This window comes from Aulonocara stuartgranti, assembly GCF_965226115.1.
Source record: "Aulonocara stuartgranti genome assembly, chromosome: 9".
Taxonomy (NCBI): domain Eukaryota; kingdom Metazoa; phylum Chordata; class Actinopteri; order Cichliformes; family Cichlidae; genus Aulonocara; species Aulonocara stuartgranti.
The window spans coordinates 9,772,388-9,796,681 of record NC_138960.1 but is presented as its reverse complement, the minus strand read 5'-3'; the positions used below and the strand labels follow the sequence as shown (position 1 = coordinate 9,796,681).

Sequence of the window (24,294 nt, the reverse complement as noted above, 5' to 3'; positions counted from 1 at the left end):
TACTGCTTCAAACCAGGGAGCATGCTTATTCTCAAGTTAAAGAATGCTAACAGGCTGATAAGTGTGTTAGCCTTGTTTCAATGCAATAAGTTGTGCTGGAATACACGAAGCCATATTTTTCCATTGCTGTTTATACTCATGTCCTGTTTTTTGCTAGCCCCGTGAGGTCTGTGTCTTGTCTTTCTCTGTCTTGCTACTTCTCAGTTAAGACCGTCGTCCCCTTTGTGTTTTAATTTCTCACGCTAGCTGCTTGTGCCAGTCTTATCTGTCACAAGTGCCCTTCAGTGAGCTGTACTGGCTTCTATTGAAGAGCCACAAAAAAAAATACTCTTCACAGCAGATGGGGGGTGGTTATGAGGGTTGTGGCTGCTTGGCTCCTCTCTGCATTGCAGCTACTGAGAAGACTGCAAGACACAAACAGTAGGATATTTAAAGCTGTTTCCACTTCCTGGGAGTTCCAGAAATGTGCAAGTGCACAGACAGATTGCAAACATGGCCAGCCGAAGGACAATTGTGGCGGGCAGACATAATTTTCCCCATGTCATTGTTACCTAAACATTGAAACCCTAAACACACATCTTGAATGCAAGACAGTTAAAGCAGCAAATATATGCACATGAATCCATCTCTCTAAACAATAATCTGTGAACAAATCCCCTTTAAACCTTTTAAGAAATGTATAAACAGGAATAAGCATAAAATAATGACTCATTTTGAAATCATTTTTACATAACATTAATAAACAAAGTGAGGATGCTCTGAGATGCCACAAGAAACTGTGCCTTAGTGCTTGCTTGAACTTTAAATGCTACTACATTAAATTTTCCCTAAATTGTTGTGAACATAAAATGTTTGTGTGTTTGAATAACTAAATAGTTGGAACCTATTAAAAACCCAACTTCATTGTGGTTTTACAAAGGTAGTTAGCAGTCTCGCAAACTGTATTGAATTTTTAGTTGCAGATAAACTGAGATTCTTGCATAGACGTATATGACATGTCACCCGCTGCTTTAACATCCTAGACAGTATAAAACATGGACGGAGCTTCTGGGTGGAAAAGTAAAGGTAATGTGGCTTAATTCTGTCTCTTGGTCACCAGGGCCCTATTTCAGGAAGCCGGTTTAGAAAACTCAGAGTGAAAAACGATACTCAGGGTTGAGTAACCCCGAACTGTCCAACTCGGAATATTCGGTTTCAGAAAGGCTGATAACAATTAGTTCAATCAACGTGGAGTTGCTTTAACCCCAAGTTAAGCGCGCGCACGAGGATACATAAAGCCCTGATTAGTGGAGCACAGATTAAGCGAGTCACCATGGAGACGGAGGGAAAGAAGGCGCGGTCAATGTATTTTACAGCGCTTGAGGCCGAAATTCTGATGGCAGTATAGGGCTTTGGAGCGTGATGTCACGGGGGTGGGCGATAACATGCAAATTTTGCGGGACAAAAGTAACACAGCCTCAGCTACAAAAGAAAGGGAGCATGCATGGCAAAACATGGCCGACAGAGTCAATGCATGAGTGTTAATTTAAACATTGATCTAGGGATTTCCACCCATTTAACACTTATTTTATTATATTTTATTTTATTTTTTATTTCATACATTTTATTTTGTGATGTGATGTGAGCGCAGGTGCAACCCAACAGGCCCCAAACGTTCCTGGCAGCAAGTAAAAATGAAATATAAAAATATAGTCCAAACAGGTAAGGTGTAATTGTATTATGAGCCATAGTGCTTGGTCTGTTTGTCCTATATAAATCAATTGCAGTTAGAGGCTACATTAATTTTCTTTCTGTAAGCACTTATTGAAATTATCTGAGCACATTACAAGTACATATTTGCTTACTCTGTATGCTCATATGCGACCCGTTATAGCCAACAGAAAAAAAGCGGAGGCCTGAAAAACAGGTGGGGGTCCTCCACCACCACCACCACTCACAGAGGCTGAGCAGTTGGCTTCCACATTTGTGATAATGTTGGCAGCATCACATATGATCTTCACAGTGCAGAGAACACAAATTAGCATCCATTACTATAATGAAATAATTTGTTAGTTTGAAATGCTACAGGGAACTATGTACCTGTACATTAATGCTGTGGAAAGACTTCCTGTTCACATAGTCTCCTTCATTTACTGAAGGAGCAATGATTGGAACGTGAGTGCCATCTATACAGCCAATCACGCCTGGGACCCGTGAGAATAAATGTAAAATTTAAGTAGTAGTTCAAATATCACCACATCATGAATTAAGTTTCGTTCATCCTGATACCTGCAATTTTGTGGCATCCCTCTTTGATAAATCTTGTGGGTCTATGACCAGGGAACACCACAGACGAGTACAGGAGACGTTTCAGTGCAACTGTAACATTCCTGACTGCCCGACAGACGGTAGCCTTGGAAACGTGCTCAGCGTCACCAATATTATACAGAAAGCTCCCGTTTGCGAAAAACCGAAGTGCGATACGAATAATATGTACAGAACTGAGAGGATGTCCGCGATGTGTCACATGAGCAATATTAGGCCTGAGGATGTTATTCAAATAAATTATAGATTGTGCTGAAAAACGGTAACGTTCACACAGGAAATCATCAGGAAATGATAAAATGTCCAAACGCGCTCTAATCACTCTCTCCCGGCGGAGAGCTCTGCGGAGAATTTGGGCTTCAACATCTACTGGCTCTTCAAGGAAGGGACACGCCATGTCTGACACTTCCTACAGTCAGGTTTCCGACAAAGAGGCGGAGAAAGTTAGGGTTAGTTGAAGTAAACCTGCTAGGGGGCAGGTTAGCTTCACGGAGTGTGTTGTCATAGTAACTCGCTCAGAATTAATCTAAACTCGCTTTGTGAAACTGAAAACCCAGAGTTTTCGTTAACTCAGGGTATACTTACTCAGATTTTGCTCTAAACCGGCTTCCTGAAATAGGGCCCAGGTAGTCGGGATGGCAAACGCATTTCCAGTCCTACAGAATGTTATGAAAAATGGCTTGCTGTCGTGACCTATGTACACAATTTCCTGCTATATTAATGGACTCGGTCATTTATTTATCCATTTATATGCTGAATAATAAATCTTGATCATGCAGTATTTCAAAATGCATTCATTATCCAGGGCATCTTCATTGCCTAATGACATGTGAATGATAAGCAAGTAGATTCACAGTTAGACCCGCCCCTGCTCATCACATCTGGGTTTTTGTTTTTGTTTTTTTGTTTTGTTTTTTTCCTTAAACCAAGATGGCGATCATGAATACACCTTCTGAAGGCTTCAAAACAGAAATTGAGAAACCAGTGGATGATGTCACAGTTAGCTACAGCTCTCTTTTATAGTGTCCATGCAACCTACATTTTTGTGTTATTATTTTAGTGTTTTTGTGTTAACACCTGCAGTGAGTTCACTTACTTAAAACCTTCAGTGCTCAGCAAAACCTGGCTCTAAATTATTGTTGTTACTGTTAAGTGATCTGTATCGTTTCACACAGGAGGCCTTTTTCTCCCTTTGTAATGCCTGTGCCTTGATTTCTGTCTTCTGTTTATTCCTCTTTGATTTGTTGCGTTTCCTTCTTTTTGCCGCCTGTCCCGTTTGGTTCTTTTGCCATCAGAATTATTGTCTGAAGGCAAAGAGAGAAGCCAAACGGAATTACTTTACCAAGTGGACCATACCTGTCTTACCGTATTGGTCCATTTAATTGACCTTTGTTGTTATTAATATTTATTTTATTTTCAGTTGTTACAGACGGGGCAGACATGACCGGGGAGAGGGAGGGAAACAAAGACGGAGGGGGAAGAGGAATACTGATGAAGGGCAAAGAAAGGGGGGGGGGGGCAAAAAATACATATCACCTGGATCACCTGTTGAGAGGGGGGGGGAGAGAAAACAAGCAAATTAAAAAAACAGCAATATAATAAACACAACACCATCGTGATACTCTGTGTGTGTGTGTGTGTATATAGCAGTAAATATTAAATATTATTATGCAGCACATAAGATTTACAGCGCACAGTGTGCGTTCAGGTAGGAGCCAAAAAGGGTGCAGTTTGTGTCTATGAGCACCCGTGTGTACACCTGTGAGCATGAGCGCACTTGTATTTAAAGTTTTGTTGCATTTCCTTTGTTCTTTCCCCTCAGTTTGTGTTTCCAGTTTTAAATGGTCAAGTAAAGGAACCTTTCTGTGGATCTAGCAGCAGCAGGTTTTATAACCTGTCAAACCACATGATAAAGCCTGTAGGCCTGTGATGCATTTTTGTCTTCAAACTGTGCATGTTTTTCTGTTTTTGTAATTGGTACCCTGTCTTTTGTCTCAGCATCACATCAACTCGCCTTAAGCAGGTCCACCTGGGTTTGACTCAGTGTTTGAAAATCTGTTGGCATCACTTCCTGTGCACAGCATCTTAACAGCTTTTGAGTCATAATTATAGGGAGAGCTTTTATGGCTTGTAAATATGCTGACTAGTAAAAAAACTCATTAATGTGAGTTATCTGTATTTGCCATCTCTTTTGGGTTTTCCTAATCACACAGAGAACCCACCTCTCACAAAGACAAAGGTTGGCCTTGACAGCAGGTTTTGCGATGGTCTCTTTCTGTCAGCTCACAAAGGAGCCTCTTTAGTTGTACTCATTACATCACCGTACTATCCTATTATAGCCTGTTTTCCTCTACAAAACAATCAGTTCAGTGTTATAACTCAGATCCGATGGCCATGGAGGCAGTGAAGTAGCACACAGTTGCTTGTTCTCATGAGCAATTCAGATTTGAATTAAAAAATAAAAAGATGAAATCTCCTGTATTTTATCTTCAAGCACAGTGAATGGTACAGACTTGGGCCCAAGGTCAGGTTCCTGTTCAGCCTCCAGTGGTGCGGATGGTCAGGTGCCTTCAAGCTCCTGCAGCCCTGCTCTTGGTCATGTCGTCAACGGAGACTCCACAACCAACTCCACCCCTGTCCACCAACCCTCAGACAGTGATAATGAGAGTAGGATGGGTGAGTTTGCACATGCTGTAATGTCTACTTTACAGTACACATTACAAAACTCATTTATCGTTGTTTTTAGTTTTGTTTTTAGTTTTTTATTTTAGACAAAAAATAACTTGATTTGGATAAGACTGAATATTATTAGAGCACCCTGGTAACATTTATATGTTATAGTGCCTTGGATGGTCTCAAACCACCTCAGGTTTATGCTCTCCATGGTCGATGTGAACCTAGTGAAGAGTAGAGAAGAGGAGTAATTACATTAAGGGAAGCCTTTAATCTCTGCTGCTCTCAGCACCTCTATCCAATCTCCTTGGAAAGAAAAGCGAAGTGAAAGCAGAGTGCACTTAAACTCGGAGGACAGGCCACATTGAGCTGAGATTCATGACAGAATATAAATTTTTTAATGGCATTGCATATAAAGAACACACACACAGTTAGAGCAAATGGAAACTGGCTGTGTGGGGTTATCAGAATACCAAACTGGTACCTGGTAAGAGTTCCATAGGCTAACTTTGGTGCATGAAAAGTAGCTCAAGTAGACAGTTTTCACCTTCTAAAAATTTGGGTTCAATTAATAATCTTATCATTCATTTTGTTCTCATAAATTCCAACGTAATAGATGTATTTGCCTTCACAGAGATCCTTGCTGATAAGCCGGTTTCTATCACTTTATCCATGTTCTGTGGACATATGCAGACTTCTAGACTGTTACACTAAAAGTCGGTTGTTGCAGACAACAGCTTAAAAGACTGATTTATGTATTTATTTATTGAGGCATTGAGGCATTACTGACATCAATGGATTGAGTTATACAAGTAAACGGCACTCCGGTCTTATTGTGACTTGCCTGCAGTCAATGGGGAGTCCTGTGATGCTGCTGAAGGGCAGTCATCTGCGACAAGAAGTGATGTGCTGCCCTCTGGAAGTGACCACGAGGACTGCATTCAGGATGCTGCCCTGCCAGACTCTGACACAGCACCAAATAGCACATCTCAACCCCCGCCTGCTTCCACATCATCGTCAACCTCTTCTGTTGCTGCTAATTCTGCCACTGCCGTTGCTGCATCCTCTTCTTCCTCCACATTCACCTCTCCAAACCAGGGGGTCACCACGTCCTCGTCATCATCCTCCCCGGCGCCTGCTGAAACAAATGCTTCAGGAAGTGGAGGTGGTAGTAATAGTAGCAGTGCAACAGTAACTACAGATGGGGCCAAGCCCAGGCAGCAGGTCCCCAATACTGGAGCCTCAGATCCTCTTCCACCAGGGTAAAAAAAAAACACAAAAACAACCCCTGCTGCTCATTTACTGATCAGTATTACTGTATTTATTTTGATTTTTTTCTGTTTTCAAATTACTTAAACACCAGTGCGCACACAAATATGACAACAGTAGAGTGACGTTGACCAGAATTTTTCATCCTTTGTTTGTTGTTTAATTTTGCATCTTTTAGGTGGGAGCAGAGAAAAGACCCACACGGGAGAACGTACTATGTAGACCACAACACCAGGACGACTACTTGGGAAAGACCACAGCCGCTACCACCAGGGTGAGGGTCTCACCTTTGTCTTATGTTGTTGTCACACTTGGTGTGTTTAGTCTGATTAAATCAAACATGAACACAATAAGCACTCAGGGGCAGACTGAAACAACAGTTCCAAATGAACTCCAGAGCAGTGCATTTACGTTGTGAGCATGATCCAACCTTGATCCAAACCAACTACCAGATGCACGTTGCAAGTCTGGGCCAACAAAATTCCCTTAGACACGTATGCTTTGCATTCTGGGATCCACCAAAATATTATAGTGCAGGTCTATACGGGCTAGCAACTAGCTGTGAATTGAATGTAAATACTCCATGTTCTCCTATAGTCCAGAATACAGCACCTTCTTTCTATATTTACTTTTGTTGTTTGCAGGTGTAAGTAGTTATTTCAGTCTTTTTGTTTAATCACCTACATGTCAGTTTCTGGCATTGAAATGTACTTTCATGTGTATTTCTCTATTTTTACCATCCCATCTCATTCCTTCTACCAGTTGGGAACGTCGAGTGGATGACCGGGGTAGGATCTATTATGTGGACCACAACACCCGCACCACCACATGGCAGCGTCCCACTATGGAATCGGTGCGCAATTTTGAGCAGTGGCAGAGCCAGCGCAGCCAGCTGCAGGGAGCTATGCACCAGTTTAACCAGAGATACCTCTACTCTGTAAGACACATCACCACACTCGCTCTTCTGCCTAATTACTTGTTTTCATATTTATACATATAAATAAGTAACTTACATGCTGCCCATTTAAAAGAGAGGCTCTAATACAATCTAAAATAGTGTTATTTTGATTGCATTATTATTAGTATGTAGACCAAGCCATATCCCTTTTTCTTTTAGAAGTCAAGGTCCTCATCAAAAAGAAGCCCTGAAGCCCTAATGACTGAAAAATTTTCACTCTTTTCACTTGTTTTTATAACAAGTGCCCTGTAAATAAACTCAGAGCAAAAACCACATTTTGCTGACTGAAATGCTGCTATCTGCTAGGGCTGCACGATTAATCGTTAGAAAATCGCGATCTCGATTCATATTTATGTGCGATCTCATTTCCAAATGACAACGATTTAATAAAAAAATTTTAAAAAAAAGAAAAAAAGACGACGATTGTACCGCATTTTGATCCGGGACGTACTCTGCATGAAAACAAGCGCTCACTCTTCCTGCTCAACAAATGACAAGGGCGGAGCCTTATACCACGTGATACAGAAGCTGTGCCGTGTGATGCTAAAATTAGCAGGGAAAAAAACAACGGAGAGCACGTCAGGGATGACGAGAAAGTGACAGGAGAAAATCCGTTCCGGTCAACCACCCAAACATCAATAACGGGAACCTTATACAGCGCTTCCCTACACCCGTCGAACTCCCGCAGGCACAAAGAAATTACGGAGGCTATCACTTATCACCTGACCAAAGATATGGCTCCCAGCAACACCCTAGACAAACGCTACACAGTGCCGTCCCGCAACTATTTTTCTATTGTTGCACTACCTGCTCTATACACACAGCGTCGAGCAAAGGTGGAGACGGAATTTCAAGCAGTTCAACATTTTGCGGCAACAACAAAACGTGAGACATTTGTTGTTTTTATGTTTATTTATTGTTTTTATGTTCAGTCTCAACTGTTACGAAGTTGATGTGCAGTTAATAAGTGCAATAAATATTTATACTGGAAATATTTATACTGGAATTTATACTGTATACTGGAATAATTATACTGGAATTTATACTGTATACAATAAATATTTATACTGGAAAAGAAAATCGTGAGAGAATCGTGATCTCAATTCTAAGCCAAAAAATCGTGATTCTCATTTTATGCAAAATCGTGCAGCCCTACTATCTGCCGTCCTTTGATCTTTCACTCTATGTAATCTGTGCATTACTGACTCAGCAGACTAAGTGGATACACACAGCTTTCAGGGTTTATCAGCTTGTTACTTATCCAGCACTACAGAAAATGGCAGACATCAGTGTCTCTGACCACTTTAGATTAGCTCTAGCATGAATGTAGAAATATGTTACCAAGTTTAAGCCAACTTTCGTTTTTTCCAAAATGATTTTCATCCAGTAGAATGAATCTCATCAAATTTCATTTGTAAAAATACAGAGCTTAGAGATTAACTCAGCTGTGGTTTCAGTCATTTTCACCACCAATTTTACAATCTCCCGTAGCCGCCTCAGCAAACAGGTTGTCGTCAGTCTTATCATCATGATGAGCTCAGACATTCAAAGGACCAGCTGTTGATGGTCATTTTTCTTTCCACCCTTAATCTCGTCTCGTTGTCTCGGGACTTTTGTTTTGTAAACCCACTTACTAAATATACTGTTGGCACCCAGCCCAGCTCATTTAGCCCAAAGGTGAGAAACAGAACTTAATATATGAGAGGCGGTCTTTTATCAGTGATGTCGTCTTCACATCTTCATGATTAGTTTACAGCATAAATAAAAAGGCAAGTAGGTGTTAAGCTTCTACCAGTAGGCAGCTACAAAGACCACTTCACATCAAGTACTATTCGACAAATAGTTTTTGAACAATTTATTTTTTATTTTTTATTTATTTTGCTTTTGGGGCTTTTGTGACTAGATTTGCACCTTCCTGGTGTTTCCCCAATGAGTGTCCATCTGTGTATCCCTTGTTTGCAGGCATCCATGATGTCTGCTGAAAATGATCCTCTTGGCCCACTGCCTCCTGGTTGGGGTGAGTTGACATTCATTTTTCTCTAAAAGCTGTGCTTGCTTTTTCTGGTGTCAGTACTTTGTGTTCTATACTTAAAAAGTGGAACTAGGAGTACATCAGCAGTTCTTAATAAGGTAAGCAATCGTGCTAGGTTTCTACAGTGCAGAGAGGGAACAACACACCTGGAAGGTAGATTGTTCCTTCTGTTCTTGCTAGAGTCCTTTAGAGGTCACACCATTGCTCACAGGTCCTTGTTTGTTTTGTTGCTGGATAGTTGGTCAGGAAAAATGGATGCATGTTTTCGGTCTTTGTTATAGTGCAGAATACGTTTGGACCAATCAGTCTCCTCCCCTTTGGTGTTTTATGCTGGATTGTATTGTGTGGCTTTATTTTGAACCTGTTAAAATAATATAACAACAATAAAGAAAAGAAAGGGGGAAAACGCATTTAGTGTTACCAAAACTTTTGCAAAGGGCTGTACATATGACCTATTTCTATGCCAGATTCTGATATACGTATAGTATATGCATATTCTGAATATATATCCCCAATATGTTTTAAAGTTAAATGTCAGCATTCTGCTCTGCTTAATGATTAAAAGGATTCATTAATTAACAGCTTTTTCTGTGTACTGATATGTAGGACCAAGTGTCTCTTATGTCTGTTGCTACGCTACAGATTTCTTGTGTTTATTTGAATAAATTTCAGAGAGGCGTGTTGACTCCAATGATCGAGTGTACTTTGTCAACCATAACACAAAGACAACACAGTGGGAAGACCCTCGAACCCAAGGGTGAGTGGCAGAAAAACACTACAGACAAACTCTGCCAGTGTGGCCTTTTGGATGTAAACCATTAACTTCACTGTGCGGTGCTACTTTGTAGAGCTGGGCGATAGAACGATAACGATATGTATCGCGATATAACTTTTACTCGATAGAGAAATTAAGCTATCGCGATAGACCTCTCCGCTCTTGTCCTCTTAAAAAAAAAAAAAAAAAAAAAAGGTCAGCCAATCCAAATTCAGTAGCGCAGAGCCGAACCAATCACAGCCGCAGCGTCACGTCGCGTGACTTGTTACATACAGCACAAGTGCCAAGCAGCACGTGTGTTTGTTTGGGAAGCAGCCAGCAGGTAATGGAGGAAATGAGTGTGCCGACTAGAAAAATCAACCGAGCGTGACCGAAGAGAAAACAGATGATGGTTCCAATGCCGGAGAGATTGTCAAACGGAAGAGCCATAGAAGTTCCGTAGTGTGAAGGTATTTCGGCTATTTCAAGTCTGACAAAAAACAGAGTAGCGTGCACTGTAAATTGTGCCGAAAGCAAGTCTGGAAATACAATAAACTGGTGCATGCGTCACACTGTGCGCCACGTTATTGTTTCGGTGAAATGAATTTCTACAATACTGTTAATTGTACTCTCTGCAGTGTTTAAATGCTTACATATACACACAGTTACTGTCCCTCCACACATACGACTCGGTTCTGCTTCTATGCCCCAGCTTTGTTTACTTTTTCCCACCGAGGCTTCTAGACTTCTGATTGGCCAACATTTCTGCACGGTTAGGAATCTAGCGCCACCTGCTGCTTTGGCATGTTCATAGCAGCGTTTTCCTTCATTTCTGCCTTTATGTGTGGACGGGATTATTTTTTAAAACGGAAACGGAAAATCTCCGTTTTCAAAAATACCCGTGTACGTGTGGACGTAGCCTCAGTCTCTGACTGGAAGCGCTAATTCGTCATTCGGCTTTTGTCAGACTAAAGTAACTGTTAAAACTGTTTGAAAAGCTCAGCTATACAACAAGGAGAGATTGAGAATTTCCTTTTAGTTCTCAGTTTATTTGATATTGACAAAAGTTAGTCAGTTTTGTCTGTTCTTCTGTAAAACAAGCTAAGATTTATTTTTTAGAATTAATATTTTGTTTCTAAGTGGAATTGACAATTTAGTCTGTTTCGTTTGTTCTATTTTGAAACTTAAACGCTTTAGCGGCTGCCTTTTGTGTAGTTTGCAATATTTGCCTTTATTTATCTGAAAAAGTCTCATGTTCCTTAAGTACATCTACCCTGTTGAACTTATTATGGGAAATAAATATTTAAATAAAAACAAGCTGCTGATTATTTCACATTTTACTTGTGAGCAACGGCACATTTAAATCTTACAAATATAGTTATTTGGCTTATATCGTGATAGATATCGTTATCGCCTGAAATGAAAAAAACATATCGTGATATGAAAAAATCTCATATCGCCCAGCTCTACTACTTTGTGTTAACTTTACTAGTAGCCACACAGTAACTTCACCATTTTTCTTGAACAGCATGCAGGAGTGTATGGTCAGATGGGACAGATCAAACTATTGCAATCTTGACCTACTTTACTGTCAGTACCTGGAACCCTCTCGTTTCCTTATTTTTCTGTCATGAAACCTGCTAAATTTATTTTTAAAGCTGCGAGAAGCTACAACTCCCTGTGTGTCTTCATCTAATCTTAATGTACTATAACCATGGCAGGTTTTGCAGAACCAGTATGTTCTTCAGCCAATAAAGTTGAGCAAAAAAACAAGGAAACCCAAAGGAATTCAGTTAAATTAGCCATTATAATTTGATTCAGTGCAGTAAAGTAAATAGCTGAAAAGGTTTAAACACAAAACTTTCTGCTGTTCATTTGATGGTTTAGAGTTTGACTCTTTAAAAGGAATATTAACATTTTATTACATTTTATTGTTTTGCCTTTGGTTTATGCTAACTTGTTTTCTATTACTCTTTAGTAGTGAAGTAAAGTGCTGCCAGATATTTTCAATTTGGACTTTGTCCTTGTAGGTAATGTCTGTGTTCAGCAGCTACAAACCTACATAACACTTTGTCTGTGTGCCTGCAGGCTACAGAATGAGGATCCTCTGCCTGAAGGTTGGGAGATCCGGTACACAAGGGAAGGGGTTCGCTACTTCGTGGATCACAACACCCGAACCACAACTTTCAGCGACCCCCGCACTGGAAAGTCTTCTGTGTAAGAACACCTTTCAAATCAATTTATGCACCAGGTGTCTGAAGACCTGCATCTTTAGGTGCTTATGTAAAGTTTAAGGGGCCATGTTTAATGAGGCCAGCTGGAGTTATTTTGAGATTTAATTTAGCTGATATGCTGTACATATAGCATTAAGCTGGGTAAGAAGAAAAAAGGATGTGGATTCAAAAGAAGCACTTCCCACTGGTGTTCAGTTTTATGGGTTTATTTCACACTGGGCCTTTGAGGAAACCTTGTAATTTCTTTTTGAACTCCAAATGTATGCCTAGAGCACATTTTCCATGCAGGGCAAACACTGAAAAACATAAATGGATGTAACTATTTACAGTGGCTCGCAAAAGTATTCGGCCCCCTTGAACACATTTTCTAAATCTTCTTTTCTCCTCAGCACCAAAGGCCCTCAGATTGCATACGAGCGCAGCTTTCGATGGAAGCTTGCCCATTTCCGCTACTTGTGCCAGGTTTGTGTTTCCTCTCACTTAACGAATTAAAGACGGTGAGAGATTAACTTGATCTTCCAATTTCCTAATCCCACTCTAATACCTTTTTTGTTCTTGTCTCCACTCAGTCTAATGCTCTCCCAAGCCATGTGAAGATCACTGTCTCCAGGCAGACACTGTTTGAAGACTCCTTTCAGCAAGTAAGTGCGTCCTTTTCCTTTTGTCATCTTTGTGTTTAAGATGATGTTTACAGCATAAGGTAGTACCTTAGTGCAGTGGTTCCCAAACTTTTTTTGCTAGGCCCCCCGTTGTTTTACAAGAAAATATTTGAAAATCTGCTTTGGTGCAAAGTGACAATGGGTGTAGTGGAATTAAGACAACCCCCAAACACTAAGTGGGTTTGCAGGCAGTGCCCCGTGAACCATTACTCTCTCCTTATCCCTCTGACTGACTGGGGGTCTGTTTTGGGGGTTGTCTTTCAAGTGCACCCGTTGTCACTTTGATTTGCACAAAGCAGCTAAAATGGATTCACAGTGACTGCTGCTTCCTAGCTGGGCACAATGATATCCCTGAAGTTGAACAGACTTTGTGTTATACTTTAACGACCAAGCGTTCTTTATTTATTTTTGTACAATCTGTATTCACAACTGTGCACTCATCACTTGCTGATGTTGTGTGTGTGCTAACTGTCTCTTAGATTATGGCCCTGAAGCCTTACGACTTGAGGAGGCGATTGTACGTCATCTTCAGAGGCGAGGAGGGTCTGGATTACGGTGGCCTGGCCCGGTAATAAAGACACTGAAATATAATTTTAACTTTAAAGAATTCCAAAGAATATTTGTGTATAAAGAGTAAATGAAAATGTGCAGCTCATGGCCCTCCATCTCCTTCTTCTCTTCAGAGAGTGGTTCTTCTTGTTGTCCCATGAAGTGCTGAACCCCATGTACTGTCTGTTTGAATACGCTGGAAAAAGCAACTATTGTCTGCAGATCAACCCAGCGTCAGCCATCAACCCCGACCACCTCTCCTACTTCTGCTTCATAGGCCGCTTTATTGCAATGGTACATTCACTTGATTCTCGCACACATTAAAACCATCATGACAACACAGATGGTTGTGTTACAGTAGATTACACATGATTTGTCAACCAGTGTCTCACATCCAGTCTTTTTTTTAAGACAAGTCATATTTTGGATAAAGTTATTTCAAAATCATAAGAGCTCAAGAGAAAAAGTGTTCAGTGTTGTTTTACACTTCCCAATATTTACTTATTTTGTTAATATGCAATTACACTGTGAGACTGTCTGCAATCTCTTTATCTTGATGCTTTCTGATTGACCAGCAGTTAAAGAACCTTATCTCCTCTTGATTACCCACAGGCACTTTTCCATGGCAAGTTCATTGACACAGGCTTCTCTCTGCCTTTCTACAAACGCATGCTGAACAAGAAGCTAATACTCAAAGACCTTGAGTCCATTGACCCAGAGTTCTACAACTCACTCATATGGATCAGGTAATCGATCTCTCATGTGTTAGTCCTACCATATTGTATTCATTTGAGAAGAGGGCATGGCTAGAAAATTAATTTCACTGCACTTATTACTGAGTTGACTTTTGGTTAAAGAGCCACAGAGTGTACTCTTAATTTGATTGTTTAGAAAGTTTCTCTTTGCTTGACTTTGCTTAGAATAACTTTCAAGGTCTCTTGACCGTTATTAAGGAACTTTTGTTATTGGGTGCTTTTCAAGCAAATTTGTTGATAGAACAAATTGTGCAGTTTATTTAGGCTTTATTTATAATGGAGGTCATATCAAAGTGTTGCTCTTGGAATGCTGTGTACAAATAAGGCTTATCAAATATATCTGTATCATTTCTCAAACTATTGCTGAGTCAAGACTCTGCATAATTGCATAATTGGAAAACTGCATAATTGTTTTGTTTTTGGTCCCGAGTACAATGAACACACTGTAAATGACACCTGGAGTCAAGTCGGTTCATTTATGCAGTCCACTATATGTTGCGGTAGGTTTTATAGTGCATAACATACAACACTCTGGTTTTTGTCCACTTATTTGGCTAAGAACACCCCATAAAATCAACTACTTAAAGAAGTGAGAGACCTCAAGGAAAACATTTGTCCCTTTCCCACTGCTCACAAACATGTTGTGTTTTATATTGAATCCTCAAAATAGCTTTTATGAAAGCTTTGTAAAATTTGGAGTGTCTTGACCACCTGTGATGGTTTCCATTTAATCTGTGGCTCACTAGGCTTTTTAATAACGTGGTCATTTTGTCAGGATGTTGTTTTCATACAGGAAACGACCTGTTCCGCTAATCTTATATTAGCAAGAACTACTGAACTTAGTTTTGAACGTTTTTTTCGTACGGTTTCACCTGTATGTCTTCAAATTAATCAGTGTGCTTTGCAGCTGGTTCATGCGGTGTGCAGCATTACAGAGCAGTGACCTAACGCAGCTGTTTAAAAGAATGAAAGAGTTAGGTGGAAAAGTTGGCAGCTTTGAAGAAACTAAAATGCAGACCATGTTTTGATTGAATTAACAATAAAGTAAAAGCTGGGAATGGCTGACAGTGAAGAAAGCCAGACAACATCTTGTAGTGGGGTTATTTATAGTAGCTTTGCCCCTGCTTTATTTGCTTTTTACTCATTCTTAACTAAACTTAACCTCCTGCATTAGAAGTCAGAAAACCCTTTTACCGCAGAAGTATGGAAAGAGCAAAGGCTATCCACGTACAAAAAGGTCAACTTAAGAATATCTCAGAGATAAAAATCCAGAGCGTTTGAAGCAAACACAGTTCCCTGTGCGTCTCCGTGATGTGTTAAAAATTGGTTGTACTTTGGCAACATCTGAGTCTTTCCTCAGGGACAACAACATCGAGGAATGCGGTCTGGAGATGTTCTTCTCCGTGGACATGGAGATCTTGGGGAAGATCACCTCTCATGACCTCAAACCCAATGGTGCCAACATCCAAGTCACTGAAGAGAACAAGGAGGAGTACATCAGGTTCACAGTTTTTGTTTTATCAAAAAAAAACTCACCTCTGAATATCATTTAAAGTACATATTAAAGAAGATTTGTACTGTTTGGCTTGCAGTCTAATGGCAGAGTGGAGGTTCTCTCGTGGGGTGGAAGGTCAAACCAAAGCTTTTCTCGACGGCTTCAATGAGGTGGTTCCACTTCAGTGGCTCCAGTACTTTGATGAAAAGGAGCTTGAGGTGAGCACCATTTTTGATCTATTTTAATGACTTCCGTTGTCTGTTTAAATGTAATACTAACTTGTACCTAATAATAATTTAATAACCAACTTACTACATGCCACAGAATTATTTTTGTTTGAATTAAACCTGGAAATCAAAGCATACACAACTACAGTGGAATGATGTTGGTTTATATCCTCTGTGTTTGTGTGTATGTGTTTAAACCAGGTGATGCTGTGTGGCATGCAGGAAGTAGACTTGCAGGACTGGCAGAGAAACACTGTGTATCGTCACTACACCAGGAACAGCAAACAGATCATCTGGTTCTGGCAGGTACAGAAATGCACAGCCTCACAGTTTGTTCTGTTTGCTCAGTTTGTGCTTTCTTTCCCTCCAAGTAGCAGTAAAACAAGCTCTTAGTGCAGGATTTGATAAAATAATTGAACTTCAAGAAATAGCGTTTGTTTTTTTTCTTAATGTGTCTCATATTGCCGTAAATTCCCCGTATAACCTACGTGGATGAAGGTCCTTGACGAGTCGTAGAAAGTCAGTGATGAATGTTCTGGCGTCATTTCCTTCCCTGCAGCTGGTAAAAGAGGTCGACAATGAGGTGCGACTACGGCTCATGCAGTTTGTCACTGGAACCTGCAGGCTTCCTCTGGGCGGCTTTGCTGAGCTCATGGGTCAGTGAGAGACGAGCATGCTTACTAAACATACTATTTATATTTCCTTAATGCTTTCATTTTTTTTCTTAAGCCTCTTTCTCCTTTGCATTGCAGGAAGTAACGGACCGCAGAAGTTCTGCATTGAGAAGGTGGGGAAAGACACGTGGCTTCCTCGCAGCCACACGTGGTGAGTGCTTGACCTTTGACTTCTCTACTTGACCACTATGTCTTGTAATGTTGTGCACAGAATTTTACATCAGTATACTTTAGTACAGTTTTGGTGGAGTCCCACAGGCTGTCTGACTGCAGGATAAATGATATCAAGGACCACCAGAGTAGCAACCTGGCCAGCAAACCAGCTAGTAGCAGAAAACACAAGAAGGCTTGTTAGGAATATTCAAAATAACAGCAGAATTATTTACAAATTAAACAAATCCCCAAGTATCTCTGGGTAGCCTGCCTAAGTATCCTCTCCAGTGACAGGCCGGTGAAAAGGTTTTACATCTTGAATTGGATAGAAGAGGCCTGAGAGAGTCTCATTCAGTTTTCTAGACTGAAAAGACATTTTACCTGTCTTCCATTATGTTAACCAGTCGGTGCTTTAAAGGTGTCAAATGATGAAGCTGTGAGAGCAGCTGTATTCGAAGTATAGTCATGACCATGTTTTTGTGCTGATGTTAAAGCTAGAGGAGGTTTGGAGCTCAGTTAATGAGTCAGCAGTGACTTGGCGACCCTGCTCTGTGACTGCATGCTTGCTTCTTGCAATGGTGACATAACGCTAGAGGACCACACTGGAACTCAGTGAGGTCTTTAGAACGACCCACTCTCTCTTTCACTCAGGATCGACTGACTTTTATACTCTTGGGTAATGGGATTGATTTTTTCCCAACCTATTTCAGATCTGATAAACACAGTTTAAAAATGTCTTTGTTTGTTTGTCTCCGTTTTTGTCTTTTCAGTTTCAACCGTCTGGACTTGCCTCCTTACAAGAGTTACGAACAGCTGAAAGAGAAGCTGCTCTTTGCCATCGAGGAAACAGAAGGATTTGGCCAAGAATAGAGGGAGGAGTCCTCTTCTAGTTCCCTTCCTCTCCCATCGCTGTTTATTCAGCCAAGAAAAACAAACTTAAAAAAATTGCACAAGATAACCACCACTGTATATAAGCTATTTTGTCATTTCAAACCAAATCCTAATTTGCTGCATAATTGTTGCTGCAGCCCTCTTCCCCCAGTCCCTATATATCTAAATATATATCTATATAATACACCTTCATGAAATATGCAAGCGTTACAGCATTTTGCTCTTTGTTCAAAAACAGAAATCACTGATAGTTTTGGGTTTTTGGGTTTTTGACACTTCCTCCACCACTGCTGACTGGCTTTTAAAAAGACATTTAAATTGTTTTTGAGAGGATTTTATAAAGTGCAGTCTCCTTTTAAAGCTCTAGTTCTATAGGGCTTTTAAAAGGCTAGAGTAGAAGTATCGGGGTCTGGTGCCTGAAATTGTTGCTCCTGTCGGACTCATAGTAATTTTGCAATTTTGGTGCACTTGCATGCTGCCTCTAAAGATGAGAAGACTGCTATGCCCACCCTCCACCGCACACATAGTTTTTAGCATGGATCTCTCCGTTTCTAAATAAGCTCATTGCTACCATTAAAAAAAAAATGTAGCACTGCAATTGGACTGATTGGAAGCACAGAAACACCCAGTGTTGTTTTGTTCTAGTGTTTTTGCTTTTTTCCCTCAATGAAATTCTGGGCACCGGCCCAGAGACAGAACATGTTTGGGGAAACAAAAGAGTGATTTTTTTTTATTTTTTTTTTTAAACGCACACATGTGAGTGTGACGATGGAGGGAACTTCATGGATTAAAGTTTCAAGCTAGAGATCCCACATGAGATGTTGCAGATTGCCTATGCTGCAGTCTGCTTGCACACTGTGAAGCTACAAGAGCAAAGCTGGTTACTCTAACCTAAATAATGAGCTACAGACAGGTGTCAAACTAAAGGAGAATAAAGTGTCTTTAAAGATATTGGGCCACCAGTTCTTAGAGTTTTTCCGCAAGACGCTTGCTATTCCAGGTCCTCTGTGTTGGCCAAAATCTCCACATTTCCACCCTCAGCCCCTCCCATTGTCATTCCTCTCCAGCCAGATTTGTTTTTGTAACTGAACATTTTTAGCCCTCAGCTGTAAAAGGCTGATAAGTCAAGGTCACTGAAATTCAAACTCGAGAGGTCAGGTTTTCTGAAAACCTGTGAAAGATGTCGTCTAGGATCATCTACAATCCTCAGATGAGTTCAAATCTCAGTGACCTTGATGAGGTATTGTTGTCACCCCACCAGGTGGGAAAAGTCACACCCAACTTTGAACATGAGAGTGAGGTGACCTAGGATTTTCAAATTTATACCCTACGTGTATCTACTATAAACCTCGGACAAGTTCAAATCTTGGTGACTTTGACCTCGCGTTCGAGGTTCTTTAATGTGTCATGTTTCATTCATCATAAAAGAATCTGACACATAGACATGAAGCCACTCAGGTCTTAGTGTTAATAGCAATTAAAATAGGTAATCCATCTGATTTAAATGTAATAATATAACAGTAAAAATATACAGTCAGAGGGGAAGTCAGAGCCAGAGGCCTAAGATTTCAAATTGATACTTAATGGTATTAATTTGACTTCGAATCTCAGTGACTTCTACCTCAAAGTCAACATCAGAGGTCAAGTTTTCTGAAAATCTTATGAATGAAATAACCCAAGAAGGAAGTCACCTGGGATTTTCAAATTAACACCATAAGTGCAGCTGCTAGCACAGCTGGCTGTCAGTGTTTTAAATCAATTACAAACTGAGTCAGTCATGTCAGCAAATTGTCAGATCCTAACAGAACCAGACGCACTCGCTGTAGAGGGAAAGAGTTCAAGGCTTTTGTCTTGGTGTAAAGCACACATGTGCCCCCTACAGACCATCGTAGGTGCAGTCACCTCTGTAATGAGGGCTCTCCTATGATTTCCTCTCAGACTGTTGTTGGCGCTGTCTGTTTACATCCTGCATTGACATTCTCAGTCACCCCCCCACCCCACCCTTACATCACACTGATGCCATTTTTCTTGCCAGCTTCATACAAGCACAGATTCACTTAAAAAGAGCGCGTTTGCTTAGCTGGCTTTCTTCTGCCTCTTTGAGTTATCTCAAACTGGCGTGTGCTATAAAGCCGTCATGTTTCAGAGGACGGCGGGTATTATCGTTGTTCTTGAGTGACAGGCATCACACCTAACCAACATAATGCACAACAAATAAATCAGATTTGTCCATGTCGTGTCACAGTGAGGTTCAAAAAAACAGTTGCACCCCAAGAAGGCAACTACATTTCATCTACACAAAATGACGACCTGACCCAAGCATTCGGGTCTTAACCACATGATACAATCTCATTTATTTACCTCCGTATTTAGACTGATGTCCTTAAATTAAAAATAATCTTTTGTGGCAACTCCTCAGCATCTTAGGCCCTAATGCAGCATCAGCCTGATGACACACTGCTTTGTTGTGTGTTTTTATCTTTACACCCCCAATTTCCCCTGGTCCTTTTTGTTTCTTTAACTGCCTCGCTGTTATGTTGAAACTCCATTGTTTGTAAATGACAACTCTGGTGCTTACTCTCAGTCAGTGGTCTAAATGCAGGAAAAAAAAAAGAAAATAACTCAGCCAGTGGCAGGCCGTTCTCCTCATCTTTGGTGTGTGGGGTTTGTTTTTGTTTTATTTAAAGACCACTGCAAACAGCAGCAAGCTGATTTAGACTTTGATTCCTCTGAGGAGCTCGTGATTTAGTAAAACGATCGGTGGTGTATATAACTTGTTCGGCTCTCTGAGATGAAGCGCTGAAACGAGGGACAACAACATGAAGAGATGCATTGCTCTGTAGCAAAAGGAGCCGACTTTTAAGAGACGTTAAAACTGCATAACTGTGCTTCCTTTTGAACAGAAACCTCTAATCAAAGAAAATCAACTGTATGTGAATATTCATTGTAAAAAAGAGACAGTAAATGAAGTACTTAAATATTATAATTACTTACACAGAGCCGCCGCGCCATTGATGGAAATCTGTGATGCCTTTGTTCTTATCAGAAGTAGATGGACGTTTCAGATCGCCTTCATCACAGCCAGTAACTCGCCGAAGTATCACGTGAATATCGGAAACAAAGTAGAGTTGAGTAACGATGCTGTATATCAACTTAATGCAGCGGGGAAGTTGCTGCGGTTTAGGCGATCTGAAATGCATCCAAACTTGTAACATATCGCGTGTAGATACACACTGTAAACACAAACTACACTGTACAGAATGCCCCTTTACTGGAGAAGATGTGTATAGAAGTTTCATTTTTAATCTGCTTTCACCCATTTTCAATAGAGAGAGAATGATTTATGAGATACAAATAAATAAGTGAATAAACCCCCGCATTGATTCATGTTTTCATTCTTTTTTTGTGTGTGTCCTGTGACTTTGGGGCATTATATACAGAGGAGAAAAATAAAACAAGGTTTGGAAATGACACTGATGTGACTTAAAGAATCTGTTGGGATTATTTCTACATGACAAAAATTTAATTTTGGTCTTTAAGGGATTTGGTCCAACAGTAATTTAACAAACTAACATACATCTCAACTTAGGCGTTGTTTGAAAACTTGGATGAAAGTCCTGTGAGGCAGGTGACTAGAGTCCACAACTCATGGACATCACCGAATGCTGCGTTTCCTCCACTGAGATGCTCTGCCAGGCCTTCACTGCAGTCATCTTCAGTTGCTGCTTGTTGCTTGAGATCAGGTGACTGACTTGGATGTTAAAAAATAACCCATTTCTTTGCTTTGAGAAACTGAGTTGCTTTTACAGTTTGTTTTGCGTCATTATCCATTTGAAATGTGAAGCACCAGCTGATCAGTTTTGCAGAAATTGGCTGAATCTAAGCAGAGAGTACAGCCCTGTACGCTTCACAATCCTCCCTGCTGCTTCTACCAGCAGCCTCATCATCAGTAAACGTAGTGTAAAGCACTTTGGGGTCCTTAGGGACTAAGTAAAGCGCTATACAAGTACAGACCATTTACAATCATCAGTAAACACATTAACAGCACAGTTACACTGGAAGCCATACATGCCAATAACATTCAGTCTTCATGTTTGACAGGAGACATGATATGCATTCTTTTCTTTTGGATGTAGACTGGCAGAGAGTCTAATCTGGCAATCAGTGGTTTGCACCTTATTGTAAACCCACTGTATTCACATTTATGAAGCCATTTTTTGATCGTAGACATTGACAATAGTACACCTTAACAATTCTTGACTTGGATAGATGTTTTGAGGGAAATTTTAAGGGAGTGCTTACATAATTAAAACAAGGAAGCGTAAATAGAGAAGTAGATATGGTCAAGGAAACCCAGGATTTCTGTATTAGTGGTGGGTGTAAAGATCAAGGTATCAATAGTATTAATACCAACGCGGATAATGGTATTGGATCAATTCTAACATGACGGGATTGATACTTTGTTTCTATCCTCTGAGTTCAGTATGTAACCCACTGAATTGTGTTCATTTGTTTTATGGAAATAAAAAACATACATTTAAACAACAGAAGCTGACCCAAAGTGCTTTAAAGTTGGGCACAGTTACATTCCAGGTTTTAAAATAACTTTTTGCAAAATACATGAAAAGCTAAAGCGTTTTTTATTGTATTAACTCATTCTCATGGAAGAGTAAGAATAACAGTTATTTAGTTGTCATTACGAATTTACAAGTTGATGATGATTCCTCTCATAAATCATGAGACATGGAGCTATACCACCTTTGTAAGTTGAAAGCATGGTTATCAGTATTGGCATCGGATTTATTGGTATCAGATCGATACCAAAAGTTGAATTATGGCACACCGATAATCTGTATGCAGTTACCTCAAGGCGCTATATATTGTGATTTAAAGACCCTACAGTAATACACAGAAAAAAGAAAAACTAAATAAATGTAAAAATACTATTAGAAAACACAAAACTTTAATACATCTGCCTTTTTTTAGGATTCACCTCAGTGGCATTCATAATACTCGTTTTTTGTTTTGATGGGAATGAATTCATGAATCCAAAAAGAAGTACTGTTCTGAAGAATGTGTGCGAGCGTGACTCGATTAGTAAGCACTCACGGTGCCAACACTTGAATAGCTCAGCTCACCCTGTGCTGGTAAACATGGATGTCACAAAGATGTCTCTCTTGGTTCTGCAAAAACACAACTTGAACTCTCCATGGAAATCCTCTGTGGAAAGTAAAAGGTTCACGCAGAGTTCATTTGTTTTTAATCTGGAAAGAAGCAAATGGAAACACCTTGCTGATGCCAGAGGTCAGAGATGAATGGGCAAAAATGCATTGAGCTAATAGGAAGGCAACAGGAACTCAAGTAACCATTCATTACGTCCAAGATATGCGGAAGAGCATCTCTGAATGCACAACTTGTCAAACCTAGAAGCAGATGACTACACGGGGTGCCACTCCTGTCAGCTAAGAACAGGAAACTGAAGCTACGGTCCAACTGGACAACAGAAAATTGGAAAATTGTTGTCAGGCCTGGGGAAGTCTCGCTTTCTGCTGCAATATTCAGATGGTGAATTTAGAACTCTGAAGTTTGGATAAAATGAGATGAAATACACGACGCAACATACAAAACTACTAACGACCAGAGATGGGCAGTAACGCGTTACTTGTAACGCGTTACTGTAATCTGATTACTTTTTTCAAGTAACGAGTAAAGTAAGGGATTACTATTGCAAAATCGGTAATTAGATTACCGTTACTTTCCCGTAGGAACGCTGCGTTACTGCGTTACTAAAACCGTGATTTTTTTTGCGAGAATGTCTCATGACAGTGACGTAAGCAAGTGCGACGTTGGTGACAGCAGCTGTGTGCAGATCAACAATGGATAATATATCGAGTGCGGGAGAGAGTATGAGCGTGCAGCGTTTAAAGTGTGGAAGTACTGACCTTACTTTGAGTTTGATTCCATAAAAAGTGACAAAAACATTAGCGTCCATCGTGCGTGGGAAGAAAACTTCTTTTTACAGCGAAAAAAACCCCTAAACTTCCGAGCAAGCACCGAGTAGCTACGACGTGATGGGAAACTCACAGAGACACTCGCGCGGATTCTTCAACTGACCGCAGCACACCTGCACCAGGGTAACCCTCCGCCTACCCTGCTCCTGCTTTACAGGTGAAAATAGAGCAAAAGGACCGCTGAGTCTTTGACTTTATTTATTTTCTGCTGTGTTTTACTTGCATCTGTTTGAAAGAGTGAGTGAAAACACAAAAAATATTTTATTTTATGTGCTGGAATGTGTAGAAAATAGGTTTAAATGTTAAACTAATTTATTCAAGTCAGAGAATGTTGCATATAATTAAATGTTTTGCTTGATGCATAAAGTTAAAAGATTAAAACTGATAAAACAAGTTAAAAAAAGAGACTTTTCCATTTGATTACATTTTGTATGATGGATTATGTAGAAAAAGTAGAATTGGGCTGAAAGATCTATCACTTTATCACCTCTTCAGGTTGTAAATCGTGTTTTTAAAAAGTAACTAAGTAACTAAGTAACTAAGTAATTAATTACTTTTGAAAATAAGTAATCAGTAAAGTAACGGGATTACTTTTTTGGGGGAGTAATCAGTAATTAGTTACTGATTACTTTTTTCAAGTAACTTGACCAACACTG

General features: G+C 40.1%; 1 protein-coding gene across 2 annotated transcripts in view; it reads left to right on the top strand.

The window, feature by feature from the left end:
• wwp1 (WW domain containing E3 ubiquitin protein ligase 1) overlaps positions 1-21,003 on the top strand; it is a 29,729-nt gene extending 8,726 nt beyond the window's left edge. For both annotated transcript variants that reach the window (XM_082546562.1, XM_082546563.1), the window contains 18 exons: positions 4,799-4,980; positions 5,828-6,239; positions 6,425-6,520; positions 7,009-7,183; positions 9,167-9,221; positions 9,909-9,993; positions 12,079-12,207; positions 12,614-12,686; positions 12,794-12,865; positions 13,363-13,451; positions 13,567-13,726; positions 14,045-14,178; positions 15,548-15,688; positions 15,780-15,900; positions 16,111-16,215; positions 16,469-16,565; positions 16,662-16,734; positions 17,507-21,003. In XM_082546562.1, coding sequence (XP_082402688.1) covers positions 4,799-4,980; positions 5,828-6,239; positions 6,425-6,520; positions 7,009-7,183; positions 9,167-9,221; positions 9,909-9,993; positions 12,079-12,207; positions 12,614-12,686; positions 12,794-12,865; positions 13,363-13,451; positions 13,567-13,726; positions 14,045-14,178; positions 15,548-15,688; positions 15,780-15,900; positions 16,111-16,215; positions 16,469-16,565; positions 16,662-16,734; positions 17,507-17,606 — 2,299 coding nt within the window. In that variant the 3' untranslated portion in view covers positions 17,607-21,003. The remainder of the gene's footprint in view (positions 1-4,798; positions 4,981-5,827; positions 6,240-6,424; positions 6,521-7,008; positions 7,184-9,166; positions 9,222-9,908; positions 9,994-12,078; positions 12,208-12,613; positions 12,687-12,793; positions 12,866-13,362; positions 13,452-13,566; positions 13,727-14,044; positions 14,179-15,547; positions 15,689-15,779; positions 15,901-16,110; positions 16,216-16,468; positions 16,566-16,661; positions 16,735-17,506) is intronic.
• Positions 21,004-24,294: the final 3,291 nt, after the last annotated feature.